This window comes from Myotis myotis, unplaced genomic scaffold, assembly GCF_014108235.1.
Source record: "Myotis myotis isolate mMyoMyo1 unplaced genomic scaffold, mMyoMyo1.p scaffold_m19_p_7, whole genome shotgun sequence".
Lineage (NCBI taxonomy): Eukaryota > Metazoa > Chordata > Mammalia > Chiroptera > Vespertilionidae > Myotis > Myotis myotis.
In genome coordinates, this window is record NW_023416379.1 from 60,162,993 (window position 1) to 60,184,583 (window position 21,591).

Here is a 21,591-nt window from a genome sequence, read left to right on the forward strand (position 1 = left end):
AACCTCCCTAGCAATTGTATCCTTGCAAGGCTTTTAAATTCCTTTCAGCAGCCACTCAAACATCAAGTGATTTCCAGCAAGATTAGACAACTCAAAGAATTCAATGATCCAACCACACGTGAGATATGAGACCATATAGAATGCAGGCTTCTGACCTCAGTCAGGTGTTTCCTCCATAAGCTCATCCCATACAGAACCACAACACATGGAAAAAGATACCTCTCATGAAAGAGGCAATTCATAACAAAGAGTTGTGTAAAATATTTTGAGTTATTTATTTCATATTAACAATATACTCCCATTATTGAATTATGCATATTTATGCTAATAAAATTTCACTGAACCTAGTTGAATATGGCTTTTTCTTTACTTTCAATTATCTTTTAAAATGTGAGATATTTTTCCTAAAAGTATCCCTCAGAAAAGAGAGAGCTGCTGTTTATTTCCATTCATCCAAAGTCTTTTAAAGCAAAATTATTACACAGTTACTTTTATCTTAAACAACAAAATATTACTTTGGGAAGACACAAGGCTGATACGACTTCAAAGTACAATTTGGGTTTATAGAAGTTGATGAAATCAATTGATATAAGCAAAGGAGGAAGTAGCAAACATTTAGCATGTATTTGATTATTACTCCTCTTCATATGATCTCTCAATTCCAGTATTGGATTTTTAAAGATTTATTTTAAAAAGCAGTATCGTGGAGGAAGAAGGGGGTAAGAGATCAACCAAAGGACTTGTATACATGCATATAAGTATAACCCATGGACACAAACAGTAGGGGGTGAGGGCAAATGTTCGGGGGTTGGGAACGACAGGGGAAAGGTCAATGGGGGAAAAAGGAGACATATGTAATATTTTAACCAATAAAGAATTTTTTTTAAAAAAGCAGTATAGTATTGGAAGGTCCCAAAATACACTTTTAGGATGAATGAAAAACAGCCATACTAATGTAAAACAAGGGTACTGATGGCTTTGAATAAAACTTTTAGTGTCTATTTCATGTATTATAGGAATATTTGAATTTAAGGGAACTGTTATTTGAAAAACCTCACAAGATTTCATGGACAATGTAGAGGGAAATTAACATTGCTTTATTCAAGTAGTTGAATTATGTGTTATTTTTAACAGACACGTTTCAGTCTTCTCTGGATTGGTTATTTGGGTTTTTTGTCCTAGAATGGTTGTCCTTTGCTAAACAGTTCATTTTTTTCTCCAGCCTTGCATTTGTAATAAAAATTGTAAATTAACTTTAAAAGAAATTTCAAATAATAATTTTTAAAATATTAGCCAACAAATTAAAGACAAATCACCTCCAAGTAATACATTCCCAGGTTAAAAGAAGTCATTATTGGTTATAGCTACTCCCAGCTTTTCCAGATTAGCATGGATAACCCAGTTGTTGAGACTGGATTTGTTCTATGGCTGCTGGCAAATGGTTATAATAATGCAACTAATTCACTTAAGTTATAAAGCAATAGCTTCTGTCAGTAAAAATTTAGAAGTAAAACTCTGAGAGCCTATACTTATCAGGAAAGACTTTGGGGAACTTTAATATCAGGTCCAGCACACTTTGCTGAGAATCCTGAACTCTCCTCTTTCTTGTGTGAGAATGAGAAACATGGTACCAGGGGTACTAGACTCACACTTCCCAGCTTCCTGCCACACCCTCAGTATATCTTCCTCTGCAAACCCACAGGCTATTGCCATGTGGAAGTGTTCTCGAGTAACTCTTGAAAGGATTTTCTCATCTTCTCTGATCCCTTCCTGAGTTTGGAGGGAGAAAATTGGGCTCATGACCCCCACAGTGCCCTCTGTAAAGTGGTATCTGCTGTTTATTGAAAGAGAAGCTCAGCAATTGGGTAATTTTTCCTGTTGATTCCATATGGATGATCTATAGCAGGGGTGGGGAACGTCCGGCCCAAGGGCCATATAAGGCCCGTGAAATCATTTGGGCTAGCCCTGCCAATGCATTAGGGGTGAGTTAATTAAATGTTTGACCAAATATAGCAGGCTAATTTTTAAGTTGATAATTTTGAATGGCCCACAACTGATGTTATAAATATCCAAATGGCCCTTGGCAGAAAAAGATTCCTCACCCCTAGTCTGTAGAATAAAAATTCCAAAGTTCTTTTCTTGCTTTCCTGATAAGGATTGCTGGTCCTGTTGTAGTCTTAAGGAAAATATAGTTGTGTCCCCTTCAGTACACTGCAGTGCCCTCAGATGCAGAACCCAGGCATCTCTGTGTAATGAAAGAAAGGGTACAGTACCATTGGCCAGCTGCTGAAGGAATCCATGCTCTCTCTGCCCCACTCTCCTCCCACACTAGTGCGAGAGGGAGAGTTTTGAATCATTCTTCAGAGGCTTCTAGTATTGCCTGACTCCAGTTCCTTCAGATCAGCACAGATGAAGCGATTATGAATTATGTGTCTTGAACAGAAAAAGAAGAGGCAGTGTATGAACCAGATTTATAAGCTATTGAAAAAACACCGAATATGCTATGAGTAAACCCAGTCATGGAATTTGTAGTAGAGAATAGATGTGGCACTGTTAAACTGGGCTTTACTTCTCGCCCTGTCCCCACAATATTTTTAATATTGTTTGAAAAAAAATTAATACAGAAAAATCCAGGAAATAATATAATATTCCCATTTACCCACTGCTCAGAGTTTACAAAGTTGACTTATTTTTTTAGCATATTTGGTTCAGATATTTGTAATAAATAAAATGTTAGCAATAAAGTTCAAGTTTGAAACATCCTTGTTTCCCTTCTCTTGTCAGCCTCCCTAGAGACAACCATTATGAATTTGGTGTGTATTCTTTCAGTCCATAATTTTATGCACTTATGATATATGTTATATATGACATATACAAATCCATAATATTGATTTGTTCCTGTTTTAAAATTTGTGAAAGTGGAATCACTTTCTTCTTTTCTTCTGTCACTTGACATTGTAAAGATTTAGTATAACTTGCTTAGTTATATTGTGATTTTTAATGTATTTGGACCTTTTCTAATCTTACTTTGTGGTTTCTATTTTCCTGTATTTTTCCTTGCTTTGTTTTTTTCTTCCTTGCCTTTTATTTGTAAAATTTGCTTATTTTCACTTCTCCTGACTTGTAAGTTTATAGATCCTATTTCTTGTCTTAAAAATGTTAAGGACTGTCTTTAAATTTTATTTTAACAAAGCCTAAAATTGTTCTGTCTTTATTGTCCTTGAGAACAAAACCAAGACCTTTGACTTCTGATCTATTCTACTCTCCTCTTTTGTGGTGGTTATTGTCTAGAACTGTGCTGTCCATTATGGTAGCCAGTAGCTTTATGAGGCTATTAACCACATAAAAAAAATAAGCTCAGTTTTTAAAACTTTATTTTTAATCTATTTAAATCTAAAAAACATATTAGATTCAGTTATTGGAAATTTTAATATGTTTGAAACAACCTGGATATGTAAAATCACTATAAACTTTATGAACTTTAAATACATAAATAGGTGTTCCTGGTGAAAACTTAGCACTTGAATGAAGATGTGTTATGAGTATAAAATACATGTCAGATTTTGAAGATTTAGTACAGAAAAGTTTGTGTAATATTTCAAAATTTGTGTATTGATTACACATTGAAGTGATAAAATTTTAGATATATTTAGTTAAATAAAATATTATTGAATTAATTTCATCTCCTTTTTATTTTCTCAATGTGGCTATTAGAAAATTCAGAATTATATATTTCTATAGGACAGCACTGATCTAGGATTTCTACTGAAACTTTTAAGCTGGTGTCCTGACATGCATTCGTAGCACAGTACCACACTATCCCAAGGTAAAGATCAGTTGGGTTGTTCCTGACTGTAGATTTGTTACCTGCTTGTTAGTACAGTGATTCTCAACCTTCCTAATGCCACAACTTTTTAATACAGTTCCTCATGTTGTGGTGACCCCCAACCATAAAATTATTTTCGTTGCTACTTCATAACTGTAATTTTGCTACTGTTATGAATCGTAATGTAAATACCTGATATGCAGGATGTATTTTCATTGTTACAAATTGAACATAATTAAAGCATAGTGATTAATCACAAAAACAATATGTAATTATCTATGTTTTTTCTGATGGTCTTGGGCAACCCCTGTGAAAAGGTCGTTCGACCCCCAAAGGGGTCGCGACCCACAGGTTGAGAACCGCTGTGTTAGTAGAAAGCACTTGTGGAGAGATTACCAGAGAAACCAGCTTTGCCTAGAGTTGTAGTTCTTCACATGTCTAGTCTTATGTTCATTCATCTGAAGGCATTAATATTTTCAATTACACCTGTTTTTTTAATGGTGCATCTTTTCAAGTTTCTCTTTTTCAGTAACTTACATCCAATTCAAACATTATTAGGTCAGTGTTTAGAGTCATCTCTCAGTCACATTGCTGTCACTAATCTTCTTAGAAAAATATTGAAAATAATGTCATTTAATCATTTTTTGTTTTTTAATATCATTTAACATCAATAGCTATGTGCTGCTTATTTAAATGCCTATCAGTAACAGGTAGAAGTACCCCAGATTTAAATCTACCTAGTGGCCTGACAGGGCAGTCCAGCACTCCTTGACAACAGAGGGTCTGGTTTGTGACCAGAAGGGTCGAGTTTGTGAAGTGAGCCGAGGATGTGAGCACAGCTGAATAGCCCATCTGGGGATTGTCTTCATGTGTTCAGACTTGCCCTCCCTAACTCGGCTGACTGATGTAGCACTAGATCTGTGAACCAGACAATCCTGTGCAAGAGAGTGGAGAACAGAAAAGGGAGGCTCAGTTTCCCTTTATGATAGGGGAGGTCCCTTGGAGGAGGGGAAAAAGTTCATTGATTTGGAAAACAAGAGAACTCCATAGGTCTAGGGGGCTCTAGAGAGAGGTTGAACTACTGGGTAGCAGGAAACCCTAGGAAGAACGAAGATTTACTAGGTCCTTTGACTTGAAGAAAAGCTTTTGTCTTTTTCAAAGACTTTATATACTTCTGACCTATGTTTTATATAGTATTTTGTGTTTAAATTTAGCATTATTTTATGTGTTCTTTCTATGTAGTCACATAGTCTAAATATTTTAATCTCATTGCATTCATAGTTACATAGTGTATTTAAACATTTCCAGTAAGTCGTTTCCAGTTATTTCATATTAGAAAAAATACAAATAAAACCATATTTTTTTCAGAGTCTTTCTTTGAGTCCTGGTTCTAAAATTGGAATTATTGGGTTATTATATGATTAGTTGTATGTATCTTTCTCATATTCCCAGTTGTTCTTTGAAAATATTATATTAATTTACAGTGTCTCCTGCCCCACCAAACAGTGGGTTTTATGATCTTATTTTTCCCCCCTCATATTAGATAAGGCATTAGCTGCTTTATATTGCTAAGCCAAACGTTATGCCAAACATTGGTTTGCTATTTGTATTTTTTTTCTAATGGGAACTCTATTCATATCTTAAGTAGTTTAATTTTCTGATTGTTTTAATCTTATTGTCTTAGCCAATAAAAATATATTGGGGTATATAAAAATATATTGGGGTTGCCCTAACCAGTTTGGCTCAGTGGATAGAGCATCAGCCTGCGGACTCAAGGGTCCCAGGTTCAATTCTGGTCAAGGGCATGTACCTTGGTTGCGGGCACATCCCCAGTGGGGAGTGTGCAGGAGGCAGCTGATCAATGTTTCTCTCTCATCGATGTTTCTAACTCTCATCCCTCTCCCTTCCTCTCTGTAAATATCAATAAAATACATTTAAAAAAAATATATATATAGGGGTAGCTCGTATGTCATGTAAATCTAAATATACTTTCCCCGTTGTATGCAAGCCTATAAAAGAAGCAGGTTTTAACTGTCACAGGAGTGGGTAGGCGCTGCACGGGCTGGATTAAAATCAGGGAACAAATCAGCTCGGGTGGCAGGGCTCTTGGCTCTCCTGTGAAACTGGGAGTGTGGGAGAGATGCTGGAGTTGATAATGGAAAAATAGTAACCTTTTTTAAAATTTATTTTTATTGATTTCAGAGAAGAAAGGAGAGGGAGAGAGAGATAGAAACATCAATGATGAGAGAGAGTCATTAATCAGCTGCCTCCTGCAGGCCCCCTGCTGGGGATGGAGACCGCAACCCAGGCATGTGCCCTGACTGGACTAGAACCTGGGACCTTTCAGTCTGCAGGCCGACGCTCTATCCACTGAGCCAAACCAGCTAGGGCAAAAAATAGTAATATTTTTAAAAAAATTATGAGTATCAAGTCAAGTGATATCAGGAAATGGGCTAGAAATCAAAGCGAGATATCCTGCCCTCATCTCAGAGAATCAAAGCAACTGGAACATGCAGGTGGATCGCAGGCACCCCTGCCACTGACTACTGGGTTTCTGTTCTTTAACTCACAAGAATGAAAATTGCTTTGTTTGAATGTACATTGAGAACAGGGACTCATATCAATTCTTGCACCACTCCTCGTTTAAAAATGAGAGCAGTTATGCAGTGTGTGTGTGTGTGTGTGTGTGTGTAAACAACATATTCTCTTATAAACTTACTTTTTCCCCACAAGGTATCTGTTGGTATATGTGGTCCAGAGAATTTAAATAGCTTAAAAAAAAACTCCATCTAATGTGTGTTTCCCAATTTAAATACAATTTACTGAAATATTTTCTTTCTAGTCTCCAGAGAATACAGAGGGCAAGGATGGATCCAAAATAACTAAACAGGAGGTAAGTGTATCTTTGATATCCTGTATTCAGTTATGTAACTGGAATTTTTAATATTGTTATGATTGTCTGCATCTGAATGAATACTATTCCTGTACAAGGTTGTTGAGACTACATAAGCCAGAGAGTGTCACTGTGTAGTCTCCCTTGGCCTAGGTATATTTCAGTCGGGTTCACAGATGAGTCATTTTCCACTTACTGTGTTGCTTATGTTTCTACCTGTGGGTCCTGCTGTCTTATTAAAGCAGATACTGAGAATTCCTTCTGGGCAAAAATCGAGATAATAGGTAAATTCATCAAGGAGAACAAAGCCTGCCTTTCACAGCAAGGAAATCAAAGACTGTTGATTTAATAAATTCTCTGCTCCAGTGAGTGAATTATATATCACTTTTTAGGTTCTGAAATTTGCCTAAGGAGTCGTGTCTGAAGCCAGAAGCTATGGAAGGATACACAAGATGTCAAAATACTAAAGTTGGGTTTTTTACATCAGAAAAAGTCTTAGGGCTTAGGATAGTTAATTAGGCAATAATTCAAAGAAGCTCTGTATTGATATACAGAAACCTCCAAACAGCTAGGATCTTGGAAGAAATCCTTGCATTTGACCCGCTGTGCTAATATCATGAACTTCTAAAGGAGATGGATGAAAAAGTAGCAAGTGAGATGGTAACTATGGTGACAGTCATTCATTTTTGCACAGAGTTTGCAGTGAACTTATAAACTAAAATGGGTCGTGAGCTAGATAAAAACAATGTCTAGTTACAGATTCTTTGATTGGGTGGTTCATATTGAGGATAATAATCCAGAAGAGTTTATCGTGGTAGTAAAATCCCTACAGAGGATTTGTACAAAGAAATTCATTCTGCCAAGTGGAAAACCTTTAACAGAATCTATAAAGAAATAATTTAAAAGCAAAACAAAACTGCCTATAACCACATCCCCACCATCCACCTACCAAGCATTCAGTCTAACAGTTTGAGAGGTGAAATTTGTGATCCAAAATCAAGTCACTATACTAATGTTAGAACCAACCAAAAATTATGAATGTTTGAATTTTCTTGAAAATATAATTTGTAGGACAGTTGGCTACGTGTAACGAACGTTAATGTTTTTAGATTTGGGCATGAAATGCATTTGGGTTTCTCCCTAGGGATTGCTATTGAAATTGATCTGTCAGTCAGAAAATCTAGAAAGCACTGCACACAATAGATCTTGGATAGTGAAAACAGTCTTTCCGATCCCTCTTCACTAAAAGCAATAGAGTTGCTTAGAATATATGTATAAGAATTTTGCTTCTACAGCTGTCTCATACATATTGTTTTGGCCCTGGAATTTTTATTATTTATATTACAGGCACACCTCATTTTGTGATTCACTTTATTGTGCTTTGCAGATCTTGCATATTTTACAAATTGAAGGTTTATGGCAACTGTTGAAGGCTCAGATGGTGTTAGGCATCTTTTAGCAGTAAAGTATTTTTATTGAAATATGTACATTGTTTTTCTAGCATAATGTTATTGCACACTTAATAGACTGTAAACACAACTATTATATGGGCTGGGAAATAAAAAATTTGTGCAACTCACTTTACTGAGATATTTACTTTATTGAAGTATTCTGAGAGGTATGCCTATATTATTTTTTTAATTATTATTATTTTTAATATTCTATTTTATATATTTATATGTATTATAGTATTGTTAACCAAAATATTTCCTAGACAAGACTCTACTTGTCATTTAAACTAAAACCAAATTAAAACTCATGATATTCCTTCAAGATATCAACACAATTGTTTGAAAAGTGAAAAGGTTAGTGGATTAGCTAGTGAGTTAGGGTTTAGGGTAAGAACTGTCAGACAGTTATTTATTGATTTTACCCCCACTGAATTGTTTAGATTTTCTAGTTAGGCCACTGAGTGTGCTCAGCCCTGACTATAGCGAAGGTACCAAGGATTTAAAGAGCTTCTATTCCTTCCGTGATATTTGCAGGGTGTGGTGCAGGTTAGTATTTGGACAATAAATGACCAAAACAATATATTACAGTCATTACACTTGGCCGTTTACAAAGCCCTTTTGCATACATTCTTTTTTTCTGAACCTTACAATAACCCTGGAATGAGAGCAAAACAGATTCATTCCTTGAAAGAAATGTATTGAGCACCCTTATGCACCAGGTGCTGTCCTAGGCTCTGCAAGAGTCCTCAGTGAACAAAAGAAGCAAAAATCTCTGCCTTCATGGAGCTTCCATTTTAGCAGGGGAGAGAGTAAAATAAAACAATTGGATATTTGCTATAAAGAAAAATAAAACAAGGGGAGGGAATAGCGAATGTCAGAGAAGTGCTGTTTGATAATAGGCGATGTTATTGTCTTCATTTTCACAAATGCAATGTCCTCAGAGACATATATGGTTTTCCCCACGTGTCGCAACCTGTGAATTGCAGAACCAGGACAGGTAGCTGCATGTCCTGCTTCAAAGTCCTCAGTCCTCATGCCCCTTTTGTGGTAATCGTAAAACTCTGATCGTCCAGTGCTTTTTCTCTGCCAAGGCATCTTTCCCTACCTCCCAGTTTTGCAAAGGTCATTTCTATTTAGTTCCTCGTTTGTTTGGGGGAATTAAAAGCAGCTTGAATTTTGGTTTTGTTTGAAAGTTCCTGGTCAAACTCAGGAGCATGAAGAAATCTCATAAAAAATAATCATGTTTACAAATTCCAATGGAATGACCCATATACTTCAAGCAGTATTCAGCAAAGTCCAAAGATTCTACTTGAATCTAGCTATCTCTATCCCAGTGAACTTTGTAATAACAAGGTTAGACTTCCATGTTGCTTTTGCCTCTAGGACATAAAAGTAAAAGAATCCATGTCTTTCAGAGTAGCCTTCACCAGAATTGTCTCCAACCCAGGGAATGATAAGCTAGTTAGTAATTGCATACTGAATAATTCCATGGTGACCAGCACCTATATACCACAGTGACAAATCCTCACATTTTTCTGTAGCTCTCTTGGTGACCTATCATTCTGAAAGTCTTCCTTCCTTCTTTGAGGACCATTCTTTTGGCCACTTTTCCTGAGGATTCACAATCAACAAATCAAGAGAAATTCTTACTATCTTTATTTTCATAGCGGTCCTGCGTCTCAAATGAATACTTCAATAACCTGAGTCTCAAATGAATACTTCAAATTCGAGTGTTTCAAAGAGGAAAGAAATAGCAGTCTAGTCTATTTTATGTTCAGTAAATATAGTCCAATCATTGACAGACTTTAAGGCTATGAACGCTGATAGAACTTTCCAGGAAGGTGTACACCAAGCATGTCAAACTCGCACATGTACCCAGTTCTGCTGATTAAGTGAAAGGTTTCTCTTGGCCTCCACTGTTTTCAGTGATAGAGAAAATCTCTTCTGATGGTTCCCAGAAAGGAAAATTTAAGAAAATTCTTTTTTTTTAATAGCATAGAAAGAAGAGCTGGGAAATTGTCGGCAGGCAGTCATAAAGTGATTTTACAGTAAAAGATGTGCTTTTTAGAAATTAGTTACTTACACAGCCCAGAGAAAAAACTTTGTTTTTGCCTTAATTTCCTGACCTAGGCTTTTGATTTTCCAGCTCTGGTAGTGGGCCTGGATTATAAAAGGGCAGGGAGCCTTTGCATCAGAGCAGTGCTTTGGCTGGAATGTCTCTCTGGAAATCCCACAGGGCTCTCTGACGTCACCCCGCATCTTCGGGTGTTTCGGTGTTCACATTGGGAGGAAAGGAGCGATAGCAAATGTGGGGGAATTTTTATGTGCTTTGGCCTCACTTCAGTGATTATCAGGACAGCTAGTTGGCGGTTAGGGAGAAGGTTATGAGTAATGCTTAACATATTTAGTCCCTTTCAGGCCCTGCACTGAATAGGGCCTGACTGAGTGCAGGCATACATCAGAGATATTGCAGGTTTGGTTCTAGATAGACCATAAAGCAATATCATAATAAAGCAAGTATATGAGTTTTTTTGTTTCCCAGTGCATATAAAAGTTATATTTACACCCTGGCCGGGTGGCTCATGATTGGAGCGTTGTCCCATGCACCAAAAGGTCGTGTGTTCGATTCTTGGTCATGGCACACACCTTGGTTGCTGGTTCAATTCCCAGTCAGGGCTTATACGGGAGGCAACTGATCAATGTTTCTCTCTCTAAAAATCAAAATATATCCTCAGGCGAAGATTTTTTAAAATACATTACACTATACTGTAATGTATTAAGTGTGCAAGAGCATTATGCCTAAAACACAATGTACATACCTTAATTTTAAGACTTTATTGCCAAAAATGCTAGCCATCACTGGAGCCTTCAGGGAGTCATAATCTTTGTGCCGGTAAAGGGCCTTGCCTCGCTGTTCATGACAACGATCATCTGCAAAGTGCAGTAAGATGAGGTGGTGACCGTAGCACCCCTCCCCAGCTCACACTGCTGCACATTTCTAGTGTTCACCTCCACATTTATTGAGGGCCCAGTAGGCACGGGAGCTACTGTTAGAGAGGAAGGTCCTGTGCAGGAGGGACACAGATGTGAGAGAGACGAGGAGAACAGTGAGGCCAGTGCAGTACACAAGTGGAGAGGAATCCGCAAGGTCCGTTCACCCCTCTTTAACGTAGAGGCTGCCGCTTTCCTTCTCCTAGACTATCTTTCTAAGCACTTTCATGCTGACTGGGCCTTACTTTGAGACAGTGTGAGTAGTTCTTGAGGCCACACAGAAGCATCAGTGCTGAGCTCTGTTTGGTAATTGCCGGGTGCTCATTGCTCCTCCATGCTCTGACTCTGCATTGAAGAACAACTCACCACGTGCTGCCTGGTTTAACTGATAATGTTGCCTTTTCTTCCATCATACCAATTTATGCAACTCCCCATCCTGGGAAAGGCATCACAGATTTTGGGTTATGGTTCCAGTGCGACGTGGTGCATTGTCGTGATAATCCTAACAGACACAGTGGTATTCCCCATGGAGCATCTGACACAGGCAGTCCCCCTGTGCTGTTAGGATGCCCAGCGGTACATCCTCTTTCCCTTTGCAGTGAATCTATCACAGCCACCACTTAACCTGCACAGCCCCCTAGTCCCGGTACATTCTGCTGGCCGCCTAAAGTCCAGTTCTGATCTTTCCTTGAGATCCCAGGGTTAAAACTATTCATGAAGGCTCTGGTCCTTCATTTTTTTTCTGTAGTTTAAAGAAAGATGAGTTTAGCTTCCTATGGCTATTTTCAGCAAGAAATTTCTTAGATCTAGAGATGGCAAGAAATATTTCTTCCAGTTTGGCCTGACCAGATGACCTAGACTGACCTAAGCACAGCTTCAAGAATTTCATGATTCTTTGCACTTATGGCACGGGCAGCTACTAATCATTTTTGCTAAACCCCTTAAAGAATTATTTGAAACATTTAAGCTATTGGAATGAGACAAAGTCTGCATAAGGCAGCAAGAATTAGGAAAAGGCTTGAGTTCATTTTTTGACCAAATGTTATTGAGCATCTACAATATGTTAAGTGGCGTATTATTCTAATAGAGTTAGAGCAGGGAATAAAACAGACAAAAAGTATGGAGTGTTTATTTCTAGGACACACAAAGAAAGGCAGTTGTACTTGTAGAATGTGAAATCCCTTGGGGAGCCATCTTTTGCTGGTGGTAAATGGAATATCAATTCTGTGTGCTTATTTCTGAAATGCCTGGAAGAGTTCTGTTATCTTAAATTTTCTTTGCCATCTCATTTGTTAACTTGCACCATCACTGAAGAAAAGATTTCCTGAAGCACATCATTCTCAGCACGGTTTCTCTCTAAATTCTATAAACTTCCAAATTAAAGGAAAATATTAGTGAAACTATTTAAATCTTTAAACATATACATTTAGTAGAGACATAAATGTGTTTATTTTGTTTCAGTTTAAAGCAGCGGTTCTCAACCTGTGGGTCGCAACCCCTTTGGGGGTCGAATGACCCTTTCACAGGGGTCACCCAAGACCATCGGAAAAAACATAGATAATTACATATTGTTTTTGTGATTAATAACTATGCTTTAATTATGTTCAATTTGTAACAATGAAAATACATCTTGCATATCAGATATTTACATTATGATTCATAACAGTAGCAAAATTACAGTTATGAAGTAGCAACGAAAATAATTTTATGGTTGGGGGTCACCACAACATGAGGAACTGTATTAAAGGATCCGGCATTAGGAAGGTTGAGAACCACTGGTTTAAAGGAAACATTTCTCATTAACTGCCTAAGACTTGTTGTCATTCTCTTTTCTAACATATAACAAGGCCGAGTCCTATTATTTTGATTTCTACACAATTATGTAAGTCTCTTGTATTAACTTAAAAGTTTTAGTTCCATTTGTAAGGAACAAGAGTCACACTGGAAGCTAGTTCTTAAATAGCACCTCAATGTTCCCACTGTCAATTTTATCACAAAAGTAGAGATTATGAAAAATAGAGATTATGGTTTGGAGCCTAAACTCATCTTCCTTTTCTTTCCTTAGTCGCCACACCCTTAGTGAAATTATTAAATGGGAGAGGCCATTTCTTTGAACAGTGTGCCCACACCCCTTCAGAAACTTCCTCTTGAGCTTTAGGGTGCCCAGGGTGATTGAACTCACCTGGAGAGGGTGATGGGAGCCATACATTACATTCTTTCCACAAATATAAGACATCAAGAAAGAATTTTTTAAAATCAACTTGGTTGTGTATAATTGTTGCAGGAGGATTTACTAGGCCAGATTTCCCACTCATGAATGGGAATGAGGTTCTTGGGGTACTGCTGAAATATGCATTTTCAGAAGCCCCCAGGAGAGGATGGGATGTGGAAAAGGCCTTATTTGCATGAAGTTACTTTTCTTGGGTTCCAAAGTCCCCTGCCCTTAAGCCAGTCCTGGGAAAGGTGCAACTGGGAGTTCAGCAAAGCCAAAAGTAAGGCCAGTGTCCAGAGCTTTCGTTCCATGTTGCTACTGGGTGTAGTTCAGCATCCAAGCTAATTAAACTCCAGGTTCAGTCCATTGTGTAGTCCAAGATGGCTATGAGGGAGCGCATCATCCCATGCCACGGGAGAGCTTAGAACCCTGTGCACCAGAGAGAAAGAGAGTGAACTTCCTTTGGTTGGAATATTCAGGTTTTTCCGCACTGGCAGTGGCCACGCCCATCTGGCCACTGACTAGATTCCAGGTGTGACTGACAGGCAAGTGCCTTCCCACGTCACTCAGACTTTACTGAGCATGCATCTGTCGGTCTTCCCTTCCCTCCTGTCCTGTTAAATAATAACCAGGTTATCACAGTGGCATCATAATCATCAAAAACATGTCTTTTTCCATTTCCTTTGTAGCCCACAAGACGGTCTGCCAGATTGTCAGCGGTGAGTACTCTCAAACTCCCTGGTATTAGTTCCTCTGAGTTCATGTTCCCCGTGTCCAGAGCTGAGCAGCAGAAGGAAGATTGTTTCCCTTGAGTGTTTTATTTGCTTTTTGGAAATTACGTGGGTCACAATTGCCGGGGTCCAACCCCAGCGGGTCCAGGGGTTCCCAAAGGTGTAGACGGAGTCGGCGAAGAAGGAATGACACGGAGACGGCGTTCAGTTGATCAGCAGCCTAGCCAGGATCTCCAGCCAGGATCTCCAGCCAAGTTCTGGTCTGGATCTCCAGCGAAGTTCTGCTTCAGATCTCCAGCCAGGTTCTGTGTCCATGTTCTCTTGCTAGGTTCTCCAGGTTCTCCAGCCAGGTTCTGTAGCCATGTTCCCTCGCTAGGTTCTCCAGCCAGGTTCTGTCCAGGTTCTCCAGCCAGGTTCAGTCACCAGGTTCTAGTCAGGTTCTCTTGCCCATTTCTGTAGTCAGGTTCAGTCCAGGATCTTTTGCCATGTTCTCTCCAGCGAAGTTCTTCTGTCTCTAGTTCTGTGTAGGTTCTGTCTTCTAAGTTCTGTGTTCTAAGTTCTGTGTTCTAAGTTCTGTGTCTTGCTGTCTTGTTGCATCTGTATTTATACCAGTTGATTCAATCCTATCAATCTCTATTACAAAGGTTAGGGCGTTTCTTATCTTCATTCCAGGGAGTAAAGATTATGTAGCTTAAGCACGATTGTTCGTAGTTAAAGTGATTAATTACCCGCCTGGCACTTAGTTGAGGGGTTTTATTCCCTCCCTAACTTCAGTGGAAAATCCCTACCTGGGGAAACAACCTTTCTCAGAGAGGAGACCTTGGTTAAAACACATAGTGCCAAGAAGGTGAGGAAACATATTAAGAACAGTATGCCATATATGCCGGGTCCCTTGAAACAGCAAGGATGGACTGGCTCCCGGCAAATTCCCCCTTTTTTATTTTTTAAATGCAGGCATTAAAAAGAAAAACCCCAAATGCTCTCTTGTATCCATTTTAAGAGTAGGATTGGCGCTTTCCGCTATTACCTGAGTCCTGATCTATCACCCCAGGGAGAGCTTGCCAATCCTGCACTTTCCCGGGGTGGAAAGGCTGCAGTGGGGTTAAGGATAAGGCTCCTTGGGCCTACCTTCTCCCATGCCTTTACATTTACCTTTCCTTCCTCAGAAAAGCATGGACATACTTCTTGTATAAAACGTTCTGTCTGACTGGGAGTAACCTTAATTCCTCTGCTAGCAAGCATATGTGTTAAAAGATCAATACAGAGTCTTCTTTCTTTGGACTCAGTATGGCACATCTTCTCAATCTAAGTTCTGTACTATCCACCTTCTTACCCTACTTATCCTCTATAGGGGGGGTTGCAGCACCCTGGTGGAGTCCTATCCATCCCGAATGTGGGGGTTCTCAATGGGGGGGGGGCTTACCTAGGGGAATCCTGTTCCAGGGGTTCCCAAAGGTGTGGACGGAGTCGGCAAAGAAGGAATGACATGGGGGCAGCGTTCAGTTGATCAGCAGCCTAGCCAGGATCTCCAGCCAGGATCTCCAGCCAAGTTCTGGTCTGGATCTCCAGAGAGGTTCTGCTTAGGATCTCCTGCCAGGGTCTGTGTCCATGTTCTCTTGCTAGGTTCTCCAGGTTCTCCAGCCAGGTTCTGTAGCCATGTTCCCTCGCTAGGTTCTCCAGCCAGGTTCTGTCCAGGTTCTCCAGCCAGGTTCAGTCAGTCACTAGGTTCTAGTCAGGTTCTCTTGCCAGTTTCTGTAGTCAGGTTCGGTCCAGGATCTTTTGCCATGTTCTCTCGTTAGGTTCTGTCTCTAGGTTCTGAGGCCAGTTTCTGTCCAGGATCTTTTGCCATGTTCTCTCCCGCGAAGTTCTTCTGTCTCTAGAGAACGTTCTGTGTAGGTTCTGTGCCTAGGTTCTGTCTCTCTTGGTTCCGTATTCTAAGTTCTGTCTCTTGCTGTCTTACTACATCTGTATTTATACCAGTTGATTCAATCCTACCAATCTCTATTACAAAGGTTAGGGCGTTTCTTATCTCCATTCCAGGGAGTAAAGATTATGTAGCTTAAGCATGATTGTTCGTAGTTAAAGTGATTAATTACCCGCCTGGCACTAGTTAAGAGGTTTTATTCCCTCCCTAACTTCAGGGGAAAATCCCTACCTGGGGAAACAACCTTTCTCAGAGACCTTGGTTAAAACACATAGTGCCAAGAAGGTGAGCAAACATATTAAGAACAGTATGCCATATATGCCAGGTCCCTTGAAACAGCAAGCATGGACTGGCTCCCGGCACACAATAAATAGCAAATTCAACCATTATTGCCAAGCAATTCCCTTGATCAGATGTGTCCGTGAAAAACAGTGCCCAGCCCCATTACCAAGAATATAAAGTACAGGAAGTTGTTTGACATTGCTAGATTTCTGAAACAAAGGAAATATGTTAAGCAAAATCGTAGCCTATGATGTGCTAAAGTGGACAAGAATTCTGATTCTCTGTCTACAATGCATACTTTAGTCAAAATGTTCTGAAAGTTATGACTCCATATGCTTTAGCCTCATTTCAGAACTAGAGAATCTTTGAAAAAGTAATGATTCCACTTTGCCACTTGGAGTCTGTCTTTGTGGGCCAGGCCCAGGGAAGAGGTGAAGGTTAGATCATTAAAGCAGGGATGGCAAGTATGCCAGGCCTGGTGATGCGCGCTCCCGCTCTTCTCACCACACTGGGCTCCTCGCTGGCTCTTGTGCTCCTCCTTGTTGCTGCTGATTGGTGTCTGGTCTTCATTCTGCGAAGACAGATCAGCCTGGCTATCTGGTAGAGGATTTGGGTTAAAATACCAGCAGCCCACACTGCCCACTGAGATGTAGGGGAAAGGCATTAACCTCAGCTGACAGTTTATATCACCATACTAGATCGTACAGGAGCTGCAAGCTCCTTTGGCCTTTGAGGAAGCTTGGAATTCATCCTCCGCCAATACCCGTGCCTGGCACAGGTTAATAAATCAAAGCAGAAATGTATATTAGGACCAGTCACAAATTCAGAAGTGTAACTGGGTTTGAGTTGGACCAGTCACAAATTCCGAAGTGTAACTGGGTTTGAGTTGAGTGAGCCAGTGTTTCACACGAGTCCCAGCCTAAGGAAGTGGTATCAGAGGGAGAGCTGGGAGGTGCGGTTATGTGTGTACATAGTTATTCCAGATTCTCCCGAAACCCCTCAAAGATGGTGTGCTCTATCTGAGAGTAACTTTCAGCGAGGCTCAGAAGTGAGTTTAAACGCTCTTTAGCTTAACTATAGATTTTACTGAAAGCCATTGTATTCCATGGATCTCTAGCCCATTAAGGGGATGTAAGTCACATAATACCCAAATCTTAAAACAAGGCTTTTCCTGAGCACCAGGAACCGGCAATATAAGCACGTGCCACTGAGATCATCGCTGCCGGTGCTGACGCAGAGCCGCGTCAGAGGCCAGTGGGGTTACAGACTGAAACCTCGTCATTTCCTGTCCCATCAAAACACGTGAATGCTGAGTTGGGGGCGGGGCGGGGGTGGGGGGGGGAGCTGTCTTACAGAAATACTAGAAAGGGAAATTCTTTGCTGTAAATTGAGAAAACACATGTATATTAATACAATATATCAAAGCTAAAAATAAAACTTAAAATCCTGACAGTTTGGGGGCCATGCAAGCTGCTGTATTTGGGGAACAGACGCAGATTTAGAGTGGTAAGAAGATGAATAAAAACATTCCTGACTTTTCAAGCTCAGTTTTCTTTTTTCATTGGAAAGGTCATGTCTAACAGCCAGCCTTCAGGAATTGAACTGTCTGCAATTTTACTTTATGCCCTTGATGAAAAGCAACTAGAGGCCTTGGGGAGGAACATGTATTTTTCTCCACAGGGGGAGACCCTGGCCCGTGTTTTCTATAAAAAAACCATTCTCCCTAGTGCCAGAAGAGATGTACATGCATTTTTTCTAGCTGAATGAGAGAAATACTTTTCCAAAAATAGCTATAGAAAACTAGAGGTCTAAACTGGTTATTTTCCCCAGCATCCTCATGTGCCACCCATTCTCAGGGCCCTGGAAAGCAGGCCAAGGCGGAAAAATCTTAAACTTCGGGGGCTAACAGTAGACATTTCGTCATTACAATCGTGTTCTTAATAGAAAGCTCTAGGGGCAAAATGAGCCATCATCTGGGTGGGCAAGAGATTCTGTTCACCTTGAGCTGGCATTGGAGACGAAAGTAAGAAGGTGCTTGGCTCCAGAACTTGAAATCTACATCAGGGGTGAAAGGATTTGGAAATGATTTTGAAATACTTCCCAGGCAGCAGTCTTCATTACCGGATGGGCTTTGCCTGTGATTATGCTGTGACTTCTAGGCTGTTGGGAAGGCTAGTGTGACTGAATTCATTGAGTCATTTGGACGAGAGCCTGAGTCATTCCTCCTGCTGCTGTGCTGTGATAAAAGGAAGCACCAGACATCAGAGATAGAAGCTTGACCTGTTCCCGGAGAAGAGCTATTCTGGACTCAGGAATAATGAGTCGGCTTTTAAATCTCACCTGCCGTTCACTTGAGGACCCAGATGAAAGTAGTTATGAAATTGCAGAGAGCTTTATGCTGTTAGCTGATGCTGAAAATAGAACGAAATATTTTTTAAATGAACAAAATCATAGTCAAAATGCACTGTTGTCTTTTGTAGCCTTTTTGTGTTTTTCTGGTTTAGTTTTTTTGTTGGGTTTTTTTGGGGAGGGGAGGGGAGAGGGTTGTACTGAGGGTTGCCTTTGTCAGTATTGGCATAATTTAATTTATCTTTGCAGAAACCCGCTCCACCAAAACCTGAACCTAAAGCAAGAAAAACATCTGCTAAGGTAAGAGGTGCTCCCACTCCCACTTTGGCTTTTTAAACAATGAATAAATTATAATTTCATATCCAAAAGTCATCCAAGGAAAGATCACGCTTAATGCTTCAGGCTAAATGTACTGACTAAAAACCTGTTACCCCTGCTACAGGCTTTCTCAACAGGCATAAAGCACAGTTTAATGTAACTTTTACCAGGGATGTGTTTTCCATGTGGTTAGTAAAGCGAAGAAAGTCAGCCAACAATGCTCTGAGGAGCCTCATGTCCATGGGGGTTTGGTACTTCCTCAGGAGCGTGCTGTTCACACGGTGCTCAGAAGGGTGGGCCTGGCCGTGGGCAGTACTGCTGCCGAGAGCGGAGGACCTCAGGAAAGGGCTTCTGACTTCATATCAATGGTCTTAGTCGGCCAGTCTAACTCATAGTAATCACATACTAATACTAGCAAATAACTAACACCAGCAAACATTGATATGGCCCTTATACTAAGCCAGACCCTGTTCTGACTGCTTTTCTCATATAACCCTCACATCAGTCCTACTGAGGTAGGTGCAAATAGCCCGTGTTGCCGATGGGGAAACTAAAGCACAGAAACTGACCCAAAGTGGCTTTTCTCAACTCTACTCTGCCCTTCAGAGCCTTGTCCCTTCTTGTGAATTGTTTTAAACTGTGCTGTGGTGTGAGTAGGTGATGCTGAAGCAGCACTCAATTCTGTGGCTTGGTCTTAAAACAAGGATCTAGGTCTTCATTTTCAAGTTCTCTCTCAGCTTTGTAGTCACTCAAGCCCATGTCCCCACGTGAGGTGTTTCATGTGCTGGGTTCTTCCCTGGCTTTGCCTCATCCTTCACCAGCTGCTGCTGATCTCTCCATGCCAGAACCACCTCCCACTTCATCAGGAGAGGAGGGCCACCAAACAAATACACGAGGGGAATCATCATGTTTTCGCAGAAGGGAAGGTCCAGTGGGCTCGAAGCAGCCTGTTACATGTTCAGAGACTCCACAGAACTCAGTTGGTGCCCAGAAAAACTGGGTTCCCATTTTCCCCCAAAAGCTACCGAGTTGGCCATGGTTGTGCTTTACCTTGTGTTTGGACGGAGACTGACTGACGTTAGCTGACAGCACACCGTGTCTAACATACTCTGTGCTTTGATTCTCTGTTAGAAAGAACCTGGAACAAAGATTAACAAAGGTGCTAAAGGGAAGAAGGAGGAGAAGCAGGAAGCTGGAAAGGAAGGTACTGCTCCATCTGAAAATGGTGAAACTAAAGCTGAAGAGGTACTTTGCATAAATACCTCCCACTGATTGAATCAGTGTCTTGAGAAATTGCTGGATCCTTCAGCTGCTGGTAGCATGTTCTTAATGTCTCTTTTCATTGCCTGTAATGTTATTGCAGATCCACATCTATCGCTCAACTGTTAGTGTCTCAACCTCCAGAGGTACCCCACCCAGCATACTGTCAGGAAAGGGGCAGATTGAAACAGTGAGAGTTAAGGGTACAGTAGAAAATTCTGCATGTGTGCAGTGACTAGAATTAGATAGTGGTGTGGTGCTGTGTCTTCGGAGCAGTGGGAGCTTGTAGGGAAAGCTTCTGCGGTCGTTTGAAAAGCAGAAAGCAATAAATGCAGCAAAGTGTTTGCGTAATATATTCCTGCCTTGTCTGTCTCACACCCAGAGTTGAAATAGGTTTTGGGGTAGAGCTGCTAAAAAACAGATGTTCTAAAGTGTGTGTGTTGGCGGGGTGGACTTTTATTTGGCTTATAGTAGTTTTAATAGTAACTATGTTTTTTTCCCTTTTTTCCCCCCACAGGCACAGAAAACTGAATCTGTAGATAACGAGGGAGAATGAATTGTCATGAAAAATTGGGGTTGATTTTATGTACCTCTTGGGACAACTTTTAAAAGCTATTTTTACCAAGTTTTTGTAAATGCTAATTTTTTAGAACTCAACTAGTTGGCATACAAAAATATATAAGGATGGACATTTTACCTTCTTATAATACATCTTTTTGGAGATTTCCATCATCCTCAAGTTAAATAAATTTAATATTGGAAGCTGTGTGTAAAATTGATTCAGCATTCCATGCATTCGCTTTAAAAACTTAGTCCTGTGCATACTGTGGTGTTTTTACTGTGCATATTTGAATTTTTCATGCAGTTTTTCTAGAGCAATAATCAGTGGTGCTTTTGTACCTAGGTCTATGTGATTTTATTGAAACATGGGTAGTTGTGGCCACCTGCTGACTATTTGTGGTTTAAAATAAAAAGGTGTTCTTGCCTGCAAAATACCTGCTTCTTAGTGTTTTCACTAAATTTAGGCAGTGTTTCATTTTTGCAGAAGATGTAAAGAATTTCTACAGTCTGTGCCCTGAGGGTATCTTTACTAAGTCAAGTAGGATTGTTTCTTAATTTTCTGGCGTTTAAGAATGCCACTATTTTAATAAAGTCATCTGTGAGTGCCAGTGTGGAATCACATCTAAAACACTTCATACCAGAAGTGGCCTGCAATGATTACCATATATAAAACAATAAGACACCACTTTTTTGAAGTCCTTATAAACAGATAGTGTTCTGCTAAACCACAAACTTGTGAAAAACCATAAACTCAGGCTCATCCTTGAAAAGTCCCCACTTTCAAAATAATACC

The 21,591-nt window shown here is 40.0% G+C and overlaps 1 protein-coding gene across 5 annotated transcripts in view; it reads left to right on the top strand.

Annotated features, from left to right (window-relative positions):
* HMGN3 (high mobility group nucleosomal binding domain 3) overlaps nt 1-21,232 on the top strand; it is a 33,671-nt gene extending 12,439 nt beyond the window's left edge. The window contains exons 2-7 of one of the 5 annotated variants that reach the window (XM_036317099.1): nt 6,669-6,719; nt 14,063-14,092; nt 18,909-18,959; nt 20,109-20,222; nt 20,341-20,440; nt 20,755-21,232. In XM_036317099.1, the coding sequence (XP_036172992.1) occupies nt 6,669-6,719; nt 14,063-14,092; nt 18,909-18,959; nt 20,109-20,222; nt 20,341-20,440; nt 20,755-20,768 (360 nt within the window). In that variant the 3' untranslated portion in view covers nt 20,769-21,232. The remainder of the gene's footprint in view (nt 1-6,668; nt 6,720-14,062; nt 14,093-18,908; nt 18,960-20,108; nt 20,223-20,340; nt 20,441-20,754) is intronic. The other 4 variants (XM_036317097.1, XM_036317098.1, XM_036317100.1 and 1 more) reach the window with 4 other exon arrangements.
* The last annotated feature ends 359 nt before the right edge of the window (nt 21,233-21,591 follow it).